The sequence below is a fragment of the Hemiscyllium ocellatum genome, chromosome 27, assembly GCF_020745735.1.
Source record: "Hemiscyllium ocellatum isolate sHemOce1 chromosome 27, sHemOce1.pat.X.cur, whole genome shotgun sequence".
Lineage (NCBI taxonomy): Eukaryota > Metazoa > Chordata > Chondrichthyes > Orectolobiformes > Hemiscylliidae > Hemiscyllium > Hemiscyllium ocellatum.
In genome coordinates, this window is record NC_083427.1 from 279,015 (window position 1) to 301,964 (window position 22,950).

Here is a 22,950-nt window from a genome sequence, read left to right on the forward strand (position 1 = left end):
GTCCCTTTGATAGAGAGGGTTTCCTCAATTCTAAAATCAGTCTCGATGAGAGTTGCTCTCTCTCTCTCTCTCATTTTCAATATATCCACATTTTCATGTCTCCAACATCAGATCATCTCATTGGTTTGAAGTTGGCAAAACAATAAATTCAAACTCAATAGGGTTTTAGTATCCCGGGGCATAATTTAAATGCTTAGTTAAATTTGAATTGTTGTCAAAACAGCAACCAAAACTCAGGTATCCCTTTCACAGCCTTATGTTACCTATATTCAATTTTCCATTACACTCTGGGACTGCCACCTAGTCAGATGCACAGGGGCTTGTAAGCTGTCAGTTCAGAACTGCATCCACTCTCTCTTAAAGGTGCAGTACGCACTTTCAACTTCATAATAATAGTTCAAATACATCAAAAGGAAGAACTTAGAATACTTTAATTCAATCAGAAGATTTAACAGAATAAAAGATACAGTAACTATTACTAATTAACTGCTCCAATATAGTAACGTCCTGTAAACACACCCTGCAGCAAAAAGGCAAATTCGGATTGTCTCATATGCCCACTCCAGCAGCATACAGAGAGAGAGAGAAGAAAACATACCAAATGAAATCTCCGAGAGACTAGCAGCCAAGAGACATTTACTGCAACTCCAACCCTATTAAGACTTTTTTTTCCTCTTTCTTTTTTTGAGTGTGGAAACAGGCCCTTCGGCCAAACAAGTCCACACTAACCCTCTGAAGTGTAACCCACCCAGACCCATTCCCCTACCCTATTATCCTTCTTTACCCCTGACCAACCCACCCTAACCTATACATCCCCGAACACTATGGGTAATTTAGCATGGCCAATCCACCCTAACCTATACATCTCTGAACACTATGGGTAATTTAGCATGGCCAATCCACCCTAACCCGCACATCCCTGGGCACTATGGGTAATTTAGCATGGCCATCCACCCTAACCCGCACATCCCTGGGCACTATGGGTAATTTAGCATGGCCAATTCACCCTAACCCGCACATCCCTGGGCACTATGGGTAATTTAGCATGGCCATCCACCCTAACCCGCACATCCCTGGGCACTATGGGTAATTTAGCATGGCCAATCCACCCTAACCCGCACATCCCTGGGCACTATGGGTAATTTAGCATGGCCATCCACCCTAACCCGCACATCCCTGGGCACTATGGGTAATTTAGCATGGCCAATCCACCCTAACCCGCACATCCCTGGGCACTATGGGTAATTTAGCATGGCCAATCCACCCTAACCTGCACATCCCTGGGCACTATGGGTAATTTAGCTGTCCCCTCTGCGTCTTCCCTCCTTAGGCCCACACCATCCCACCCACCTCTCCTCCACACCTGGCATGTTGCACTGGGGCTGCAGGAGGTGCAAGACCGGCTCCTCCCTCAACACTTCCCTCCGAGGTCCCAAACAATCATTCCAAGTCCAGCAGAGGTTCACCTGCATTTCCCCAGACCGTGGCTGCTCCTGATGTGACCTCCTGTATAGGTCAGCGCATTGAGTACAGGAGTTGGGAGGTCATGTCGCAGTACAGGTCTTCGGTTCGCCCGCTTTTGGAATATTGCATGGAATTCTGGTCTCCTTCCTATCGGAAAGATGTTGTGAAACTTGAAAGGGTTCAGAAAGGATTTACAAGGATGTTGCCAGGGTTGGAGGGTTTGAGCTACAGGGAGAGGCTGAACAGGCTGGGGGCTGTTTTCCCTGGAGCGTCGGAGGTTTATAAAACCATGAAGGGGTATTGATATGGTAAATAGGCAAAGTCTTTCCCCTCCCCTGGGGTGGAGAACTAGAGGGCATAGGTTGAGGGTGAGAGGGGCAAGATATAAAAGGGACCTTTTTTACACAGAGGGTGGTACGTGTATGGAATGAGCTGCCAGAGGAAGTGGTGGAGGCTGGTACAATTACAGCACTTAAAAGGCATCTGGATGGGTATATGAATAGGAAGGGTTTGGAGGGATATGGGCCGGGTGCTGGCAGGTGGGACTAGATTGGGTTGGGATATCTGGGCTGCATGGACGGGTTGGACCGAAGGGTCTGTTTCCGTGCTGCACATCTCTGTGACCCTTGAGCCTCTTCCTCAGGACTGATGGTAACTAGGCAAAGGTTTGTAATGTCAAAGATAGAGTGGGGTGGGAGGAGGTAAAGAGTAAGTGATTGGTGGAGAGATAGAGAGCCCAATGAGAGAGAAAAGCTGCTGGAGGGAGAAAGGAGTAGATTAGATGAGACTAGATTCCCTACCGTGTGGAAACAGGCCATTCGGCCCAACCAGTCTGCACCTAACGCTCAAATGGCACGAGGTTAGGTTAGGATGTCTGGTCGGCGTGGACACATTGGAAGAAAGGGTCTGTTTCTGTGCTGTACATCTCAATGACCCTCTGACTCTAAATCAAACGCCTTACGTCAGAATATGTACGAACCAATGGCCGTCGCTCAAGAATCGACGATTCCCTTCCTCAGGGAGAAGCTGAGGGTTGGACTCTCTCTCCTTCTGTGAAAGTGAAAGAATGGAGGGGAGAGGGGAGAAGTGAGAGGGGGAGAGAGGGGAAATCCCTTTGCAAGCACGGAGCACGGGTGAACAGTCACTCCCCAGTGTGAAGGCATCGGTGTCTCTGCAACTGGGAGGCCTGGGTGAAGCCCTTGCCGCAGGTGGAGCAGGTGAACGGCCGCTCCCCGGTGTGGACCCGCTGGTGCCTCCGCAGATTGGAGGAGGAGGTGAAGCCCTTGCCGCACTGAGAGCAGGTGAAGGGCCACTCGCCGGTGTGGACGAGCTGGTGGGTCAGCAGGCTGGATGAGCGGGTGAAGCCCCTGCCGCAAGCCGCGCAGGCGAAGGGCCGCTCCCCGGTGTGGGTGGACTGGTGCTGCTGCAGGTTGGCCAGGCGGCTGAAGCCCTTGCCGCAGGCCGGGCAGGCGAAGGGCCGCTCCCGGCTGTGGACCGCCCGGTGGTTGCACAGGGCCGAGGAGGCGTTGAAGCCCTTGCCGCAGACGGAGCAGGTGAAGGGCCGCTCCCCGGTGTGGACCCGCCGGTGCTTCTGCAGGTAGGACGGCTGGCGGAAGGCCTTGCCGCACTCGGGGCAGGTGAACGGCTTCTCGCCGGTGTGGAGGCGCTGGTGGGTCACCATGTGGCACAGGTGAGTGAACCCCTCCCCGCAGATGGGGCAGGCGAAGGGCCGCTCCCCGGTGTGGACCCGCCGGTGCATCTCCAGGGCCGAGGGGACCCGGAAGGCCTTGCCACAGTCCCCGCATCGCCACCGTTTCTCCATGCTGCTGGTGACCTGGTCCTTCTCCATGATCCTGGACAAGCTGAACCTTGGCTGGTGTCAGGGTCACGTGGACGGTGCAGAGCACACCGGTTAAAGCTCTTGGTGAGAGCACTCCCGCTCAGGCTGGTGACTTTCCTGCGACACCAATCTTTAAAACCGGCAGACAGAACAGTTCAGATAGTTCTCCACCCCCACTTCTGGATTCCAAAGTAATGGCTTTCAGCGTCAGTGAACTGTCAGAAGTTTGTTTTTCAGATCGGCAGCTCCAATACCCTGTAAAAGCAATTTGGAAAAGTCACTACTGAATGCAACAAATGATTTTCAAAATTAAATTGGATGGACACTCATAGAACATAGAAAAATACAGCGCAGTACAGGCCCTTCGGCCCTCGATGTTGCGCCGACCGAATCCTACCTAACCTACACTAGCCCAATAACCTCCATATGCTTATCCAATGCCCGCTTAAATGACCATAAAGAGGGAGAGTCCACCACTGCTACTGGCAGGGCATTCCATGAACTCACGACTCGCTGAGTAAAGAATCTACCCCTAACATCTGTCCTATACCTACCACCCCTTAATTTAAAGCTGTGTCCCCTAGTAACAGCTGACTCCATTAGCGGAAAAAGGTTCTCAGTGTCGACCCTATCTAAACCCCTAATCATCTTATACACCTCTATCAAATCTCCCCTAAACCTTCTTTTCTCCAATGGGAACAGCCCCAAGTGCCTCAGCCTTTCCTCATACGATCTTCCTACCATACCAGGCAACATCCTGGTAAACCTCCTCTGCACCCGTTCCAATGCCTCCACATCCTTCCTATAGTATGGCGACCAAAACTGCACACAATACTCCAGATGAGGCCGCACCAGAGTCTTATACAACTGCAACATGACCTCAGGATTCTGGAACTCAATTCCTCTACCAATAAAGCCCAGTACACCATATGCCTTCTTCACAGCACTATTTACCTGGGTGGCAACTTTCAGAGATCTGTGTACATGGACACCAAGATCCCTCTGCTCATCCACACTACCAAGTAGCCTACCATTAGCCCAGTAATCCATCTTCTTGTTACTCCTACCAAAGTGAATGACTTCACACTTAGCTACATTGAACTCCATTTGCCACCTTTCTGCCCAGCTCTGCAACTTATCTATATCCCGCTGTAACCTGCCACATCCTTCTTCGCTGTCCACAACTCCACCGACTTTCGTGTCATCCGCAAACTTGCTCATCCAGCCTTCAAGCCCCTCCTCTAAGTCATTTATAAAAATGACAAACAGCAATGGTCCCAAAACAAATCCTTGTGGAACACCGCTAGTAACTGCACTCCAAGATGAACCTTTACCATCAACTACTACCCTCTGTCTCCTTCCAGCCAGCCAATTCCTAATCCAAACCTCTAATGCACCCTCAATGCCATACCTCCGTAGATTTTGCATTAGCCTACCATGGGGTACCTTATCGAATGCCTTGCTAAAATCCATATACACCACATCTACTGCTTTACCCTCGTCCACTTCCTTGGTCACCTTCTCAAAGAACTCAATAAGGTTTGTGAGGCACGACCTGCCCTTCACAAAACCATGCTGACTATCCTTGATCACATTATTCCTATCCAGATGTTCATAAATCCTATCCCTTACAATTCTCTCTAAGACTTTGCCCACAACAGAAGTGAGACTCACTGGCCTATAGTTACTAGGGCTATCCCTACTCCCCTTCTTGAACAAGGGGACCACATTCGCTATCCTCCAGTCTTCTGGTACTATTCCCATTGACAATGACGACATAAAAATCAAGGCCAATGGCTCCGCTATCTTCTCCCTAGCTTCCCGGAGAATCCTAGGATAAATGTCATCAGGCCCAGGGGACTTATCTATTTTCATCCTTTCCAGTATTCCCCAGACCTCTTCCCTACATACCTCAAGGCCATCCATTCTAATCACTTGTGACTCAATATTCACATCAACAACAGTGTCCTGTTCCTGAGTGAATACTGATGAAAAGTATTGATTTATTGTCTCTCCAATCTCCTCCGCCTCCACGCACAACTTCCCACTACTATCCTTGACTGGACCGATACCTACCTTAGTCATCCTTTTATGCCTGACATACCTATAGAAAGCCTTTGGGTTTTCCCTAATCCTACCAACTAAGGACTTTTCATGTCTCCTTCTCGCTGCTCTTAGCTCTCTCTTTAGATTCTTCCTGGCTACCTTATAACTCTCAATCGCCCCAACTGAACCTTCACGCCTCATCCTTACATAGGCCGCCCTCTTCCCTTTCACAAGGGATTCCAATTCCTTATTAAACCACGGCTCCCTCACAAGACCCTTTACTCCCTGCCTGACTGGTAAATACTTATCAAGGACACCCATTAGCTGTTCCTTGAACAATCTCCACATATCATTTGTGTTCTTCCCTTGAAGCCTATTTTTCCAATCCACACATCCTAGGTCATGCCTCACCGCATCATAATTTCCCTGCCCCCAGCTATAACTCTTGCCCTGCAGTGCACACTTATCCCTCTCCATCACTAGAGTAAAAGTCACCGAGTTGTGGTCACTGTCCCCGAAGTGCTCACCTACCTCCAAGTCTAACACCTGGCTTGGTTCATTACCCAGAACCAAATCCAGTATAGCCTCACCTCTTGTTGGCCTGTCTACATATTGTGTCAGGAAACCCTCCTGCACACATTGGACAAACACCGACCCATCTAACGAACTCGAGCTATAGCTTTCCCAGTCAATATCTGGGAAGTTAAAGTCCCCCATAACAACCACCCTGCTACTTTCACTCTTCTCCTGAATCATCCTCACAATACTTTCCTCTACTTCTCTCGGACTATTAGGAGACCTGTAGAAAACTCCTAACAGGGTGACCTCACCTTTCCTATTTCTAACCTCAGCCCAAACTACCTCAGATGGCAAGTCTTCCTCCATCATCCTTTCCACCGCTGTAATACTAACCTTGACAAGCAATGCCACACCTCCCCCTCTTTTACCCCCATCGCTGACCCTACTAAAACATTTAAACCCTGGAACCTGCAACAGCCATTCCTGTCCCTGTTCTACCCACGTCTCTGTAATAGCCACAACATCGAAGTCCCAGGTACCAACCCACGCTGCAAGTTCACCTACCTTATTTCGTATACTTCTCGCATTGAAGTATACACACTTCAAGCCACCTTCCTGTTTACAGGCACCCTCCTTCGAGATCGATGCCTTGTTCCTAACCTCCCTACACTCAAGGTCCTGCACCCTAAAGCTACAGTCCAGGTTCCCATGCCCCTGCAGAGTTAGTTTAAACCCTCCCAAAGAGCACTAGCAAACCTCTCCCCAAGGATACTGGTGCCCCTCAGGTTCAGGTGGAGACCATCCTGTTTATAGAGGTCCCACCTTCCCCAGAAAGAACCCCAGTTATCCAGAAACCGGAATCCCTCCCTCCTGCACCATGCCTGTAGCCACGCATTTAACTGTTCTCTCTCCCTATTCCTCGACTCTCTATCACATGGCCACGGGTAACAAACCAGAGACTACAACTCTGTTTGTTCTAGCTCTGAGCTGCCAACCTAGCTCCCTGAAAGCCTGCCTGACATCCTCACCCCTCTTCCTACCTATGTCGTTGGTGCCAATGTGGACCACGATCTGGGGCTTCTCCCCCTCCCCCTTAAGGACCCGGAAAACACGATCAGAGACATCACGTACCCTTGCACCTGGGAGGCAACATACCAAACGTGAGTCACTGTCGCCCCCACAAAACCGCCTATCTGTGCCCCTCACTATTGAGTCCCCAATAACTATCGCCCTACCTTTCTCCACCCTTCCCTTCTGAGCAACGGGGCCAGGCTCCGTGCCAGAGGCCTGAACCTCGTTGCTTACCCCTGGTAAGTCATCCCCCCCACAAGTATCCAAAACGGTATACTTGTTCTTGAGGGGAATGACCGCAGGGGGTCCCTGCACTGGCTGCTTCCTCCCACTCCCCCTCACTGTCACCCATCTCTCTATAACTTTCGGAGTAACTCCTTCCCTAAAGCTCTGATCTATGACCCCCTCTGCCTCCCGAATGATCCGCAGTTCATCCAACTCCAGCTCCAGTTCCCTAACACGGTCTTGGAGGAGCTGGAGATGGGTGCGCTTCTTGCAAGTGTAATCAGCAGGGACACTAATGGCTTCCCTCACCTCATACATGGTGCAAGAGGAACATTGCACTGCCTTCGCTGCCATCCCTCTAAAAGGTAAACTTTAAAAACTAGATCTAAAGAAACAAACAAGCAAAATGCAGCACTTACCTGCTTACCACAACGGGTCTTATTATGAGGTTAGAGGAGGAGGGCGGGTGGGAGGCTCTACCCCTGTAGTGCCTCGGGGTCCTCGCCTGCGCGCCTTTATAAGAAAAAAAAACCTTCCCAGGTAAGCTAGCGCGACACCAGCTTCCGGGTCTGCTAGGCGCTTAAAATAAACTTTAAATTTTAGCCATTGAGAAAAACAATAACTGGACTATACCCGCGACTTAAAAAAAACACCACCAGACAGCCGTTACCTGCTCTACCGAGAGAGTGAGGCCGAGGGCTTGGAGCTGCGCGCTTTTATGAGAAAAAAAACCTTCCATTCAATGGAAGTAAACATGCAATGGTGGGGGGGGGGGGGGGGATAAATTATATTAATTGGACTGTCCACAGAGGGTTCGCGTTGACTCAAGTTGCTGAACGGACTCCTTACAGTGCTGGAATTAGATTAGATTCCCTACAGTGTGGAAACAGGCCCTTCGGCCCAACAAGTCCACACCGACCCGCCGAAGCGCAACCCACCCATACCCCTACATTTACCCCTTACCTAACACTACGGGCAATTTAGCACGGCCAATTCACCTGACCCGCACATCTTTGGACTGTGGGAGGAAACCGGAGCACCCGGAGGAAACCCACGCAGACACGGGGAGAATGTGCAAACTCCACACAGTCAGTCGCCTGAGGCGGGAATTGAACCCGGGTCTCTGGCGCTGTGAGGCAGCAGTGCTAACCCCTGTGCCACCGTGCCGCCCCATGACTATGATTAGAAATATATAGCATGAATCCAGTGTGATATAACATGACTCTAAATCACATTAAATATGCCTTAGTTGAGAATCATAAATAATGCATTTAATACATTCCTAAACTGGAAAGAGTGCGGATGAAATTTACAATGATATTGCCAGGACTCAACGGTTATAGGGAGAGGTCGGACAAGCTAGGGCTTTTTCCTTTAGATTGTTGCGGTGGGGGGGAGGGATGGGGGCTGGGAGCTGGGAGCCTGATAGAAGTGAATAAGATCCTGAGAGGCATGAACATGGTGAATGCACTCAGTCTTTTTCCCAGGGTTGGGGTGGTGGTGGAGGGTTGTGTTTCAGACTGGAGGCCTGTGATCAGTGGAGTGCCACAAGGATCAGTGCTGGGCCCTCTACTTTTTGTCATTTACATCAATGATTTGGATGCGAGCATAAGAGGTACAGTTAGTAAGTTTGCAGATGACACCAAAATTGGAGGTGTAGTGGACAGCGAAAAGGGTTACCTCAGATTACAACAGGGTCTGGACCAGATGGGCCAATGGGCTGAGAAGTGGCAGATGGAATTTAATTCAAATAAATGTGAGGTGCTGCATTTTGGGAAAGCAAATCTTAGCAGGACTTATACTCTTCATGGTAAGGTCCTAGGGAGTGTTGCTGAACAAAGAGACATTGGAGTGCAGGTTCGTAGCTCCTTGAAAGTGGAGTTGCAGGTAGATAGGAGAGTGAAGAAGGTGTTTGGTATGCTTTCCTTTATTGGTCAGAGTATTGAGTACAGGAGTTGGGAGGTCATGTTGCAGCTGTACAGGACATTGGTTAGGCCATTATTGGAATATTGCGTGCAATTCTGGTCTCCTTGCTATCGGAAAGATGTTGTGAAACTTGAAAGGGTTCAGAAAAGATTTACAAGGATGTTGCCAGGGTTGGAGGGTTTGAGCTATAGGGAGAGGCTGAACAGGCTGGGGCTGTTTTCCCTGGAGCGTCAGGGGCTGAGGGGTGACCTTATAGAGATTTACAAAATTATGACGGGCAAGAATAGGATAAATAGGCAAAGTCTTTTCCCTGGGGTTGGGGAGTCCAGAACTAGAGGGCATAGGTTTAGGGTGAGAGGGGAAAGATATAAAAGAGGCCTAAGGGGCAACTTTTTCACCCAGAGGGTGGTACGTGAATGAGCTGCCAGAAGAAGTGGTGGAGGCTGGTACAATTGCAACATTTAAGAGGCATTTGGATGGGTATATGAATAGGAAGGGTTTGGAGGGATATGGGCCGGGTGCTGGCAGGTGGGACTAGATTGGGTTGGGATATCTGGTCAGCATGGACAGGTTGGACCGAAGGGTCTGTTTCCATGTTGTACATCTCTATGACTTGATGACATTTGGATAAGTACATGAATAAGAAATGTTTGGGAGGAATATGGGTCAGGAGCAGGATCACAGGCCTGGTTTAGTTTGGGCTTACATTTGGCATGGAGTGATTGGACTGAAGGGTCTATTTCCATTCTGTATGACACCGTGACCCTTCTTCAGAAGCTTTGAAAGACATCTCAGTGCACATCACTCCATGGCAATGAGACCTCACTGGCAGGGGGCCCTGTCTTGATTTACCATTTAAGAGGCATCTGGATGGGTATATGAATAGGAAGGGTTTGGAGGGATATGGGCCGGGTGCTGACAGGTGGGATTAGATTGGGTTAGGATAGCTGGTCAGCACGGACGGGTTGGACCGAAGGGTCTGTTTCCGTGCTGTACATCTCTATGGCTCTATGACTGGAGGGCATTAGTTTAAAATGAGAGGGGGCAAAGAATAAAAGGGAACCTGAGGGGCACCTGATTTTACACAGAGGGTGGGACGTCTATGGAACGGGTTGCTAGTGTTAGTGGTTGAGGCGTGTACATTTAGAACATAGAACATTAGAACATTAGAACATTACAGCGCAGTGCAGGCCCTTCTGCCTCGATGTTGCACTGACCTGTGAAACCAATCTGAAACCCATCTAACCTGCACTATTCGATTTATATCCATATGCCTTTCCTATGGCAATTTAAATGCCCTTAAAGCTGGGGAGTCTACTATTGTTTCGGGCAGGGCGTTCCACGCCCCTACTACTTTCTGAGTAAAGAAACTCCCTGTGACATCTGTGCTGGATCTATTCCCCCTCAATGTAAAGTTATGTCCCTTGTGTTAGCCATCACCATCTGAGGAAAAAAGACTCTCCCTGTCCAACCCTCTGATGATCTCACACGTCTCAGTTAAAGTCACCTCTCAACCCTCTTCTCTCCAAACGAAAACAGCCTCAAATCCCTCAGCCTTTGAAAGGCATCTGGACAAATACGTGGACAGGAAAGACTGAGGAGGACGTGGGCCACATGCAGGGAAGTGGGGTGAGCGCAGGCAGATATTTTGGCCAGCATGGACCAGTTTGGGGCCGGAGGGCCTGCCTCTTTGCTGCGGGGACTCTATAACCAGAAGACGACACTGTAATTCTACCGGGAGCTTCATCACTTGGCACAGAACCCCACCTTGGAGGAGACTTGGGCTTTAAGCTCTCAGTAGGAGGCAAGAATGCACCCGGACGAGTCAATGCACCAAAAAAAAGAACGAGGGAGGAAAATGTGCGACGATACCTTGAAGAGACGGAGACGGAGACGGTGAGGCGACCTTTGCAGAGTCTGCTCCCTCCCAGGATGAGGGGAGAGGGGGAGGTAGGCACTTGGCTCCCAGATGTTGCCCAGAGGCTTCCACTCTGAAACTGACAGGGGACACTTCCGCGTTGTGACGTCAACAATGGAGGGGGCGGGGCGGACCTGAGGCAGGGGAGCCCGTCTGCGCCTGCGCTGCCCTTCACCCACCACCACCACCACCCCCCCCCTCTGACAAAGCTGAAGGGGAGTAAGGTGGCAGGGGGATGGGATTTGCAAAAAAAAAGCCCCCTCCCCTTCATCCTCCTCCAAGCCACGCAGTTTCAGTGCAAAGCCCAGCACAGGGTGTAGGGGGGAGGGAGGGGGGGGTGGGGTTTAATTTTGCAACTGATAATTGCACCCACCGAGAGATGCATTGCCCTTGCACATGCCTCTGAGGTTACTGCATGTCCAGGCACAATGTGGAGTCAATGCCAGCACCCCCCCCCCCCACCCTCCCTGCAATGGGGAGGGGGAGGGGGTGGGTGTGTGGTGCAAGTGGGCAGCTCTGCCACAAGGCTTGTTCTTCACCCCACCTCCCCCTCCTCACGGTCAACCCCCTGGCTGGGTGGGAGCGGGGTGTTGGCAGAGCTTGGTGGGGCATTCTGGCACGGAAAGATACAAATCAAGACACCAGTGGAAGGCCTGTGCAGAGATTAGAAAGATAAAGCCTCAGATGTTAATGCAGGTGGCACAGTGGTTAGCACTGCTGCCTCGCAGTGCCAGGGACCCGGGCTCGATTCCCGCCTCAGGCGACTGTCTGTGTGGAGTTTGCACGTTCTCCCATGAGCAAGGTAGACAAGCCAGAGGTTGGAAGAACATGGGGAGTGTCAGGTGGTGGAGAAGCCAGTGTTTAGGATGAAGCCCTCCTTCAGGCTTTGCCGTGATGCTGCCTGACTTGCTGTGTTTGTTTTCCTGCTTGTCTACCTTGGATTCCAACATTAGATTAGATTAGATTACTTAATGTGGAAACAGGCCCTTTGGCCCAACAAGTCCACACTGACCCTCCGATGAGCAGCCCACCCAGACCCATTCCCCTACATTTACCCCTTCACCTAAGACTGAGGGCAATTTAGATTAGATTTGATTAGATTACTTACAGTGTGGAAACAGGCCCTTTGGCCCAACAAGTCCACACCAACTCGCCGAAGCGCAACCCACCCATACCCCTACATTTAGCAATTTAGCATAGCCAATTCACCTGACCCGCACATCTTTGGACCGTGGGAGGAAACCCGAGCACCCGGAGGAAACCCACGCAGACACGGGGAGAATGTGCAAACTCTACACGGTCAGTCGCCTGAGTCGGGAATTGAACCCGGGTCTCAGGCGCTGTGAGACAACAGTGCTAACCACTGTGCCACCCGTGTGTGCATGGGTTTCCTCCCACAGTCCAAAAATGTGCAGGTCAGGTGAATTGGCCATGTTAAATTGCCCGTAGTCTTAGGTGAAGGGGTAAATATCAGGGAATGGGCCTGGGTGGGCTGCTCTTTGGAGGGTCGGTGTGGACTTGTTGGGCCGAAGGGCCTGTTTCCACACTGTCAGTAACCTAATCTAACCTAACAAGTGTAAACACATTGTCAACTCAGTGCACAACTTGCTTGCTGTCGGCCACTGGGCTGGGATTTGTCAGGGCAGAGGTTTGCAAGGAGATGGAAGGTTTGCTTTTCGGTTGGAGGGAGGGAAGGCTGCTTAGCACTTGTATTTTTAAAAGACTTTTGTTGTGAATCCAGTGGGATGGGATTCATTTTCTCTTGAACAGAAGACTCTTAGTACAAAATGTTTTCTGGATGTGCCAAGACCCCTAGACATAACAGCAGCATCTTATGGACCTGCCCAAGTGTGCCAGGATACCAGAGCAACAATGAACTGAACTTATTATGGCATGTAAACTTCAAACTGTAATCATTATTGATCATCGGTAACTTATCCCTCCAAAACGTGACCCTCGACACATACATCAATTTTTAATTCTTTTGTCTACACCCATGCATTGGGTTAATTAAATGGTTAAGCGTTTAAGACTTCACCAGTGATGTGATAAACATTCCGAAATGCTTACACAAATTCCTTTATAATTATTGCATAATTTTGCATTTATTAAAACAAGCCCTGGGGCCGCTATAATTCAGAACTGGGTGAAACAGTTGGAATTCATGTTGAGATCCAGGTGAGGGTGGCTTAGAAAGAAACAGTACATTCCTATCACAGCAGTCAACAGTGTTTATAAAACATTAAACAAAATAAACACTAACTTAACATCATTTTTAAATACGTACGTTATGCGTTCTGGTTTAATTCTGACTATACTTAAAGTTTCTCTGATAAAGACATGTCTAAGCTTAAAGTTGTTCAGTTTTATAGGGTCATAAGTTGTTAAACAGAAGTCGCTTCAGCTCCAACCTCTCTCAAAGAGGTAAAATCTCCATTTTCCAGCTCTTCACTATGGATGCACGTTCCAATGAGTTCAAGCTAACCTGTTGGTTATTTTCTTTTGCAAGATGACATGCAACAACTCCTGTCGACTCTTCCGCTCGTTTCAAAGCAGGCAAACGTTCGACTCCTTTAAAACGATTTAAACTGACACTGGCGTTCCTGTTGAAGGGCTTCTGCCCAAACCGTCGATCCTCTGGCTCCTTGGATGCTGTCTGACCTGCTGCGCTTTTCCACCTTGACACTGGATTTCCGCACGGTCAACGACGATATTGCCGTTGTACTCTGCGCACCAGTTATATGTCCGCTGATTTCTCTCTGCCAGCTGCGAACACTGTAAATTGTGACCAAAAACCTTTTCCCCAGCAAACACACACAGATAAACTGAAACCAGAAGATCTTCCTGAGGTCTTTGTGATGACGCAACATTTATTGATGCTTAAATAGTGCGTTTTGCAAAACAGGAGTCTGTACCTTTTCAGGCTATCCTAGCTCCGTAACAATTTACTCAAAAAAAAATCAAAACATCTCTGAATTCTGTCCGGAGTGGATTTCAGTACCAGCCAAAAGGGAAATCAAAACCAGGATGTACAGCATGGAAACAGACCCTTCGGTCCAACCCGTCCATACCGACCAGATATCCCGACCCAATCTAGTCCCACCTGCCAGCACCCGGCCCATATCCCTCCAAACCCTTCCTATTCATATACCCATCCAAACGCCTCTTAAATGTTGCAATTGGACCAGCCTTCACCACATCCTCTGGCAGCTCATTCCATACACGTACCACCCTCTGCGTGAAAAAGTTGCCCCTTAGGTCCCTTTTATATCTTTCCCCTCTCACCCTAAACATATGCTCTCTAGTTCTGGACTCCCCGACCCCAGGGAAAAGACATTGCCTATTTATCCTATCCATGCACCTCAATGTTGTAAGCCTCTATCAGGTCACCCCTCAGCCTCCGACGCTCCAGGGAAAACAGCTCCACCCTGTTCAGCCTCTTCCTGTAGCTCAAACGCTCCAACCCCTGACAACATCCTTGTAAATCTTTTCTGAACCCTTTCAAGTTTCACAACTTCATTCCTACAGGTGGGAGGCCAGAATTGCACGCAATATTCCTAAAGTGGCCAAACCAATGTCCTGTACAGCCACAATATAACCTCCCAATGCCTATACTCAATGCACTAACCAATAAAGGAAAGAGTTACAAATCACACAGGGTTTTGGAGCAACGCTCCTTCATCAGGTAACACTAGCTATCCAATGAACGAGCAGCGCTCTGAAAGCTAGTGCTTCCAATTAAACCTGGTGGACTATAACCTGGTGATGTGAGATTTTGAATTTCGTCCACCCCAGTCTAACACTGGCGCCTCCACGTCATGGCTACTAAGAGAAGCATACCAAACGCCTTCTTCTCTATCCAATACAACTGTGATTCCACTTCTAAGGAGCTATGAACCTGCACTCCAAGGTCTCTTTGTTCAGTAGGACCTTACCATTAAGGTGTTTAAGCCCTGCTCTGATTTGCCTTTCGAAATGGAGCACCTCACATTTATCTAAACTAAACAGCTCAGTGGGGCGGCACGGTGCACTAGGGACCCAGGTTCAATTCCAGCCTCGGGCGACTGACTGTGTGGAGTTTGCACATTCTCCCCGTGTCTGCGTGGGTTTCCTCCGGGTGCTCCGGTTTCCTCCCACAGTCCAAAAATGTGCAGGTTAGCGTGAATTGGCCATGTTAAATTGCCCATAGTAGTGTACAAATTCCCATGCAAGGACAGCACAAAACATGACATAGGACAAACAGGAAGACAGCTAACGATCGTATCCATGAACACCAACTAGCCACGAAACGACACAACCAGCTATCCTTAATAGCCATACACGCAGATGACAAGCAACATGAATTCGACTGGGACAACACTACTATTATAGGACAAGCCAAACAGAGAACAGCCAGGGAATTCCTAGAGGCATGGCACTCATCCACAGATTCAATCACTAAGCACATCGACCTGGACCCAATATACCGACCACTGCAGCGGACAGCTGGAACTGACAACCGGAAGCGGGCAGAGACAAACCACTATAAATGCCGGAGGAAAGATCACAGAAGCGCTTCACAGGAGGCTCCCAAGCACTGAGGATGTCACCTAGACAGGGGACGAAGCGTCTGCAACACAAACTCACAGCTCGGCGAACAGAACCACAACAACGAGCACCCGAGCTACAAATCTTCTCCCAAACTTTGCATTGCCCATAGTGTTAGGTGCATTAGTCAGAGGGATTTGGGACTGGGTGGGTTACTCTACGGAGGGTTGGTGTGGGCAGAAGGGCCTGGAGGGAATCAAATCTAATCTAAACTCTGTCTCGGTCAGGTGTCAGATTTGCACCTTTTGACTGACCAGGACATTACATGCCATTTCGGGAGAGCTAATTCAAAAGTTAGGCATTTCATTTACAGTGCAATACAACTATATTAACTTTCAACTACTTTCAGGGAACATATTTTGCTCTGACAAAGTCTATTGAGTTTAACTGCAGCATGGCTGTAGTTTTAAACTTGTTTGCTTTCCTGAACAGCTAGGTTTAAATGTTTTATTCGTTAGAAGAACCAAAATTAGTGATAGTTCACATATCCACCCTGAAATGGGGTGGTAACTGGATTGAGTGGGTAGGCGCCATACTAAGTTTAACTTTGGGGACAGCCTTTGAGCTGCATATGAACAAACTGCTTACATGTTGCACTTATCGACTGCTAAATATCGGCTCTTGTTATCTTAACACTTAGCCTTCTGATTGGACATTGCAAAGGTTCACCTCCCGCCCACACCCCGCCAGCACCCTTCCCAAGGGTCAGACCCTCCCTCTCTCCAGGCACACAGTCTGAATAATTGACGAAGCAAAATTCACTGTCAAATCCCATCAACATGGAAGATCCCAGCCCACCCTACCTCCCACTCTGTACCCAACCCATCCAAAAACCACAAAACATCATCTCATCTTTAAAAAACAGAAGAAAAATTGGACCGCATCAAAACGTTCAACAACGGTCAACGCTATGACTGTTACACAACACTTTACGGAGCTACATTTCAACTCGAGTTCATTTGCACTCCCTCATGAGAGTTCACATTAAAAGCTCATTGTACCAAATCAACGGCATGCCACAGCTCTCTGGAATTCAGCGGAATTCTTCCTGGTATCCCTCATGTTTTCTGGTTTTTTTGAGAAAGGAGACCCTCCCGTTAGCTTCGCCTTCAGATCTCCTTGGCTCCGCCCAAAGTTTCGGCTGATCAGTTCAAGCACAGGGTCGCAGCCTTTTCTTGCTAAGCTCAGCTGGCTTAAACGTTAGCAACGCCTCTGGTTCCCGTTGGGATTTACGCTCCCGAGCGCAGACCTGGCCCGCAGCCTCTAGTCCCACAGTTCCTGCTGACTGCAAACTGCCCTTCTGACAGCAAAAATACAAACACGACGGGGACAGTGTTCATTTCGCTATTCTCAACGTCAACTCTGACCCCACGAAAGGGTCTCTTTTCAGGGGCGGGCATGTCAATTGCCGACTTGGGGTTTGGTGAAATGTGTCAACAAGTGTTTCCGTTTGTCTATATTTACAAGAATTCTAACCCCAACTAGACATTTACATGTAAAATCTAAGAAGTATGCAACGTGACACATGAAAGCATGATGAGGAGCATCTCCTGTGTCCTCTCTCAGCTCAGAGAAGACTTAAACCCCGCTCCCCCCTGTAACATTCCTCCAGGTGACAAAAGGAACTTAACGCAGGCGGATTATAAGGAGTTGCTCAGTGGTCACAGCGCCAAGGGACCCGGGTTCAATTCCAGCCTCAGGGGCGACTGTCCGTATGGAGTTTGCACATTTCCAGCCTGCGTCTGCGAGGGTTTTCTCCGGGTGCTCCGGTTTCCTCCCACAATCCAAAGATGCGTAGGTGAGGGTGGATTGGCTATGCTAAATTACCCATAGTGCTCAGAGATGTGTAGGTTAGGGTGGATTGGCCATGCTAAATTACCCATAGTGCCCAGGGATGTGTAGGCTAGGTGGGTTAGCCAATGGGAATTGCAGGGTTACAGGCAGAGGTCTGGGTGAGGGAGGGTTGGTGTGGGTTGGATGGGCTGAAGGGCCTGCTCCTACACTGCAGGGGTTCTAAGCGTGAGATGAGGTGCTTGACGGAAACGATGGGGAAGAGGCAGTGGAAACACAACGAGACCGTTTGAAAGTGGGAGCATGACAGGAGGGGGTGGGTAAATGGGATGTGGTGAGGGAGGGGGCTTAGGAGAGAAAGAGACACAGAAAGAGAGGGTCACACACAGATACAACTGGTGAAAGTGGGGAAGATTGTGATAGGTTCAGATAAGGTGGAGGAAGAAAAGCTGTTCCCTATTCACTGATAGTGACAAGGTCAGGGGCAGCCTGAAGGTCAGGGGTTTGAGCAGGAGAGAGAGGGGGAAAACAGAGGAAAAACAGGTTTACCCAGCAAGCAGCAATATGCTGGAATCCGCTGTCACCTCAGAGAGACAGACAGACGCAGAGAGAGAGAGAGAGAGAGAGAGGCAGAGAGAGAGAGAGAGAGAGGGGGGCAGAGAGAGAGCCAGAGACAGAGAGGCAGAGATGGGGAGGTAATCAGATGAATGGCCTCCCTGTGCTGTGAGATCCAAAAGGAGCACGTGAGCAGCTGCCCCAGTGTTTCTGGCGGTCTGAGGCATCTCCCCCTCGCCCCATTACCGGTACCGCTCTCCCGTCCCGTTGGCACCCTCCCGGTGAACGGCCCACTCTCCCAATGCACTCAAGCTGCCCCTTCTCCCGGGGGCTGGAAGAGGACGGAACAGCCCATTCCGGAGCGGGGCTCGGGAACGCTGCCCATGTCCGCGACGTCCTTTCCGAGAAAGGAAACAAAAAGGACAACAGACAGGGGACCACCCGCATCAACGGGAATGACAACATTTCACCCTCAGACAAGGCTTTGTCAAGAGATGTACAGCACGGAAACAGACCCTTCGGTCTAACCCGTCCATACCGACCAAATATCCCAACCCAAACTAGTCCCACCTGCCAGCACCCGGCCCATATCCCTCCAAACCCTTCCTATTCATATACCCATCCAAATGCCTCTTAAATGTTGCAATTGTACCAGCCTCCACCACTTCCTCTGGCAGCTCATTCCATACACGTACCACCCTCTGTGTGAAAACGTTGCCCCTGAGGTCTCTTTTATATCTTTCCCCTCTCACCCTAAACCTATGCCCTCTAGTTCTGGACTCCCCGACCCCAGGGAAAAGACTTTGCCTATTTACCCTATCCATGCCGGTCATAATTTGTAAACCTCTATAAGGTCATCCCTCAGCCTCCGACGCTCCAGGGAAAACAGCCCCAGCCTGTTCAGCCTCTCCCTGTAGCTCAGATCCTCCAACCCTGGCAACATCCTTGTCAATCTTTTCTGAACCCTTTCAAGTTTCACAACAGCGGGGAGACCCAGAAATGGAAAAGACTGAAGTGGGAAGTCAGCGGTAAATCTTTTGAAGAGGTTACAAAGGAGAGACCTCTGTCTGCAGCGGGAATGACCCCCACAGTAGCAGGTCGAGGTGGACGGCATTTAAGGAGAAGCTGGTTACAGACGTCAGGGAGAAAGGAACTGAAGGGAATGCTGCTGTAAGGGAAATCAAGTGTGAGCACGTGAAGGGGAGGTGCGTAGAGGCTCACATGGGTCAGAAATACTGAGAGAGACCAGTTGAGCTGAAGGACCTGACTGGAGACTCAATGGGACAGAGAGTGAAATCTTGGATCCACCTGCAAGAGAAGGAGAAACACGTGATTTACCTTCCAGGATTAAGTAAGCCCCGCAGATTCTGCAGATCACTTTATTGGTCACAGCACTGAGTATAGGGGTTGGGGTCTGGACAGGACGTTGGTTCGGCCACTTTTGGAATACACAGGAACCTCGATTATCCAGAGGACACATGCAGGGTGTATTTCAGTCGCTTGACGATGAGATCCCTTACAGTGTGGAAACAGGCCCAACCAGTCCACACTGAGCCTCCGAAGAGTAACCCACCCAGACCCATTTCCCTCTGATTAATGTACCTAACACGACGGGCAATTTAGCATGGCCAATTCACCCTGACCTGCACATCTTTGGATGGTGGGAGGAAACCGGAGGAAACCCACGCAGACGCAGGGAGAATGTGCAAACTCCACACAGTCTGTCGCCTGAGGCAGGAATGAAACCTGGGTCCCTGGTACTGTGAGGTAGCAGCGCTAACCACTGAGCCACCGTGCTGGTTCATCTAATTCCACATAATTGAAGTTCCTCTGTATTATGTGCACTTCTGGTCTATCGGAAGGATGTTGCAAAACTTGAAAGGGTTCAGAAAAGATTTGCAAGGATGTTGCCAGGGTTGGAGGGTTTGAGCTACAGGGAGAGGCTGAACAGGCTGGGGCTGTTTTCCCTGGAACGTCGGAAGCTGAGGGTTGACTTTAGAGAGGTTTATAAAATCATGAGGGGCATGGATAGGGATAGACAAAGTCTTTTCCCAGAACTAGAGGGCATAGGTTTAGGGTGAGAGGGGAAAGATTTAAAAAGGGTCCTAAGGGGCAACATTTTTCACACTCAAGGGTGGTGTGTGTGTGTGTGTGGAATGAGCTGCCAGAGGAAGTGGTGGAGGCTGGTACAATTACAACATTTAAGAGGCATCCACTTGGGTATCTGTGTAAGGAGGGGTTTGGAGGGATAGGGCCAATTGCTGGCAAATGGGACTTGATTAGTTGAGGATATGGAGGAGTTGGAGCGAAGGGTCTGTTTCTGTGTTGTACATCTCTACTTCAGGAGGAAATGCGCAGTCGCAGGCTCGCAGAGCCACTGGCTGCCAAGGGGATGAGAGCACAGCAACTGCAGTGACCCTCCCCCATCCCACCCAGAGTTCAGCCCTGGGCGGTGACTCACAGCGGCTGGCCCCGTCACTTGTGCCCCCGCTGGTGCCGCAGCAGGTGCTGGGACTGAGCAAAGCCCCTCCCGCAGACGGGGCAGGTGAACGGCCGCTCCCCGGTGTGGACCCGGTGGTGCGTCCGCAGGTTGGTCAGCCGGGTGAAGCCCTTGCCGCAGACAGAGCAGATGAACGAGCGCTCGCCGCTGTGGAGCCGCCGGTGCGACAGCAGGTTGGAGGAGTCGCTGAAGCCCTTGCCGCACTCGGGGCAGGTGAACGGCCTCTCCCCGGTGTGGACCCGCTGGTGGATCTGGAGGCCGGACGAGTGGGGGAAGCCCTTGCCGCAGACCAGGCAGGTGAAGGCCCCCTCCCCGGTGTGGACCTGCTGGTGCCGCAGCAGGGTGGACGAGTGAGGGAAGCCCTTGCCACAGACAGAGCAAGTGAAGGGCCGCTCCCCGGTGTGGACCCGCTGGTGGGTCAGCAGGTTGGACGACTGGGTGAAGCTCTTGCCGCAGACGGAGCAGCTGAACGGCCTCTCCCCGGTGTGGACCCGCTGGTGCGAGAACAGGTTGGACGACTGGGTGAAGCCCTTGCCGCAGACGGAGCAGGTGAAGGGCCGCTCCCCGGTGTGGACCCGCCGGTGCTTGAGCAGGCTGGACGAGTCGCTGAAGTCCTTCCCGCACTCGGAGCAGGCGAACGGCCTCTCGCCGTTGTGGAGCCGCTGGTGGGACAGCAGGTGGGACGACTGAGCGAACTCCTTCCCGCACTCGGAGCAGGCGAACGGCCTCTCCCCGGTGTGGAAACGCTGGTGGGTCAGCAGGATGGACAGCCGGGTGAAGCCCTTCCCACACACCGAGCAGCTGAACGGCCTCTCCCCGGTGTGGACACGGCGGTGGATCTCCAGCACGGAGGGGGAGCGGAATCCTTTCCCGCAATCCCCACACTTCCACGGTTTCTCCATGGCGTGCGGAATGCCTCCCGAGACTTCCTTTCCCCACAGTGGGCAAACTGGCTCAGGCACGTGCCCCTGTGGTTCAGGTAAAGATGATACTTTAAGAGACGACTGAAGCAAAAACGTTCAAAGAATTTGCCCCTTCTGGACTGAAAGAGGGACGTCTCTCCTGTCCCACGAATCAAGGGGCTCTGTCAGACCTTCACATGGTACTCAGTTGGGGAGCTCTACCTGCAAAGCTGCTCTTCTCATATCCTGTGAAAAGGGGATTACAAAAGTCATTGCTGCTTGCACATGACAGGAATTCAGAACAGATCATTCTAGTTTCTGTGGAACTTCCCTCTCATTCCCTATAACAATTCAGTTACAATATGCGGATGCCAGTGTTGGACTGGGGTGTACAAAGATAAAAAAAATCACACATCACCAGGCTGTAGTCCATTAGATTTGTTTAGAAGTTCGAGCTTTCAGAGCTCTGCACCTTCATCAGGTAGCTAGTAAAACCTCCAGGCGAAAAAGACAGCAGATGCTGGAGATCAGAGTGGTGCTGGAAAAGCACAGCAGGTCAGGCAGCATCCGAGGAGCAGGAAAAATCGACGTTTCGGGCAAAAACACTTCATTAGGAATGAGAAAAGAACGAAGACACTTTCCTCATTCCTGAAGACGGGCTCATGCCCGAAACCTCGATTCTCCTGTTCCTCGGATGCTGCCTGACCTGCTGCGCTTTTCCAGCAATACATTTCCATTATCTGAAATATTAACAAGTTGCCTGGTGAAGTAGTGTCTCTCTGAAAGCCAGTGCTTCCAATTAAACCTGGTGGGACTATAACCTAGAGTTGAAAAAGGTGCTGCTGGAAAAGCGCAGCAGGTCAGGCAGCATCCAAGGAACAGGAGATTCGACGTTTCAGGCATAAGCCCTGAAGAAGGGCTCATGCCCGAAACGTCGAATCTCCTGTTCCTTGGATGCTGCCTGACCTGCTGAGCTTTTCCAGCAACACATTTCCAGCTCTGATCTCCAGCATCTGCAGACCTCACTTTCTCCTATAACCTAGAGTTGTGTGATTTTTAACTTTAAAAAGTGTTGCAAATCTCCACCCCCCACCCCCCACACACACACACACACACAGACACACACACTTTTCTTCAATTCTCACTCTGCTGTTTCTGATATTACCCATCCCCCAGTATTGTCCAGAAAGGGACTTATTACCTAAAAAAGCTGTAAATCTCCATCCCACACACTCTTTAACTCTTGCTGTACCTAATATCCCACCTCCCTCCCCCATGCTCCAGCAGGGTCTGACTGATGCTCATTGACTGAGCCACACTCACCTCTTCCTGGACACAGGGACCCTCCAGACCAACATAACATCAGCTCCCATTAACCCCCCCGCAACGGCGCATGTGCAGGAGCAACCGGTCACGTGAATCGAGGGGACCGCCGTCGTCACAAAGGGCCACGCGTTGATTGGACGGAGCGCCCGTCCGTGCGGCGTTCCAGCGTTTCCCATTGGTCCACCGCGCCGCGCGTCACGCGGCGGCGCTGGTCTTTGTGACGCCCACGCCCACGTGACCTCTCTCCTCCTCCTCCTCCACACCCCCCCCACGCGCCCCT

General features: G+C 50.5%; 2 protein-coding genes across 2 annotated transcripts; both read right to left on the bottom strand.

Annotated features, from left to right (window-relative positions):
• Positions 1–487: 487 nt before the first annotated feature.
• On the bottom strand, positions 488–11,089 carry LOC132828667 (zinc finger protein 239-like). The gene is made up of 2 exons (XM_060845724.1): positions 10,964–11,089; positions 488–3,559 (listed from the first exon to the last, which is right to left on the bottom strand). The coding sequence occupies exon 2, from the start codon at positions 3,311–3,313 to the stop codon at positions 2,606–2,608; it is 708 nt and encodes a 235-aa protein (XP_060701707.1). The 5' UTR covers positions 3,314–3,559; positions 10,964–11,089; the 3' UTR covers positions 488–2,605.
• Positions 11,090–13,138: 2,049 nt separating this feature from the next.
• Positions 13,139–21,526, bottom strand: LOC132828665 (zinc finger protein 239-like). Its single transcript, XM_060845720.1, has 2 exons — positions 20,404–21,526; positions 13,139–19,250 (listed from the first exon to the last, which is right to left on the bottom strand). The coding sequence occupies exon 1, from the start codon at positions 21,342–21,344 to the stop codon at positions 20,418–20,420; it is 927 nt and encodes a 308-aa protein (XP_060701703.1). The 5' UTR covers positions 21,345–21,526; the 3' UTR covers positions 13,139–19,250; positions 20,404–20,417.
• Between the last annotated feature and the right edge of the window lie 1,424 nt (positions 21,527–22,950).

Coding starts and splice junctions, on each gene's coding strand:
- LOC132828667 (XM_060845724.1), bottom strand. CDS start 3,313: ATGGAGAAGGACCAGGTCACCAGCAGCATGGAGAAACGGTGGCGATGC.
- LOC132828665 (XM_060845720.1), bottom strand. CDS start 21,344: ATGGAGAAACCGTGGAAGTGTGGGGATTGCGGGAAAGGATTCCGCTCC.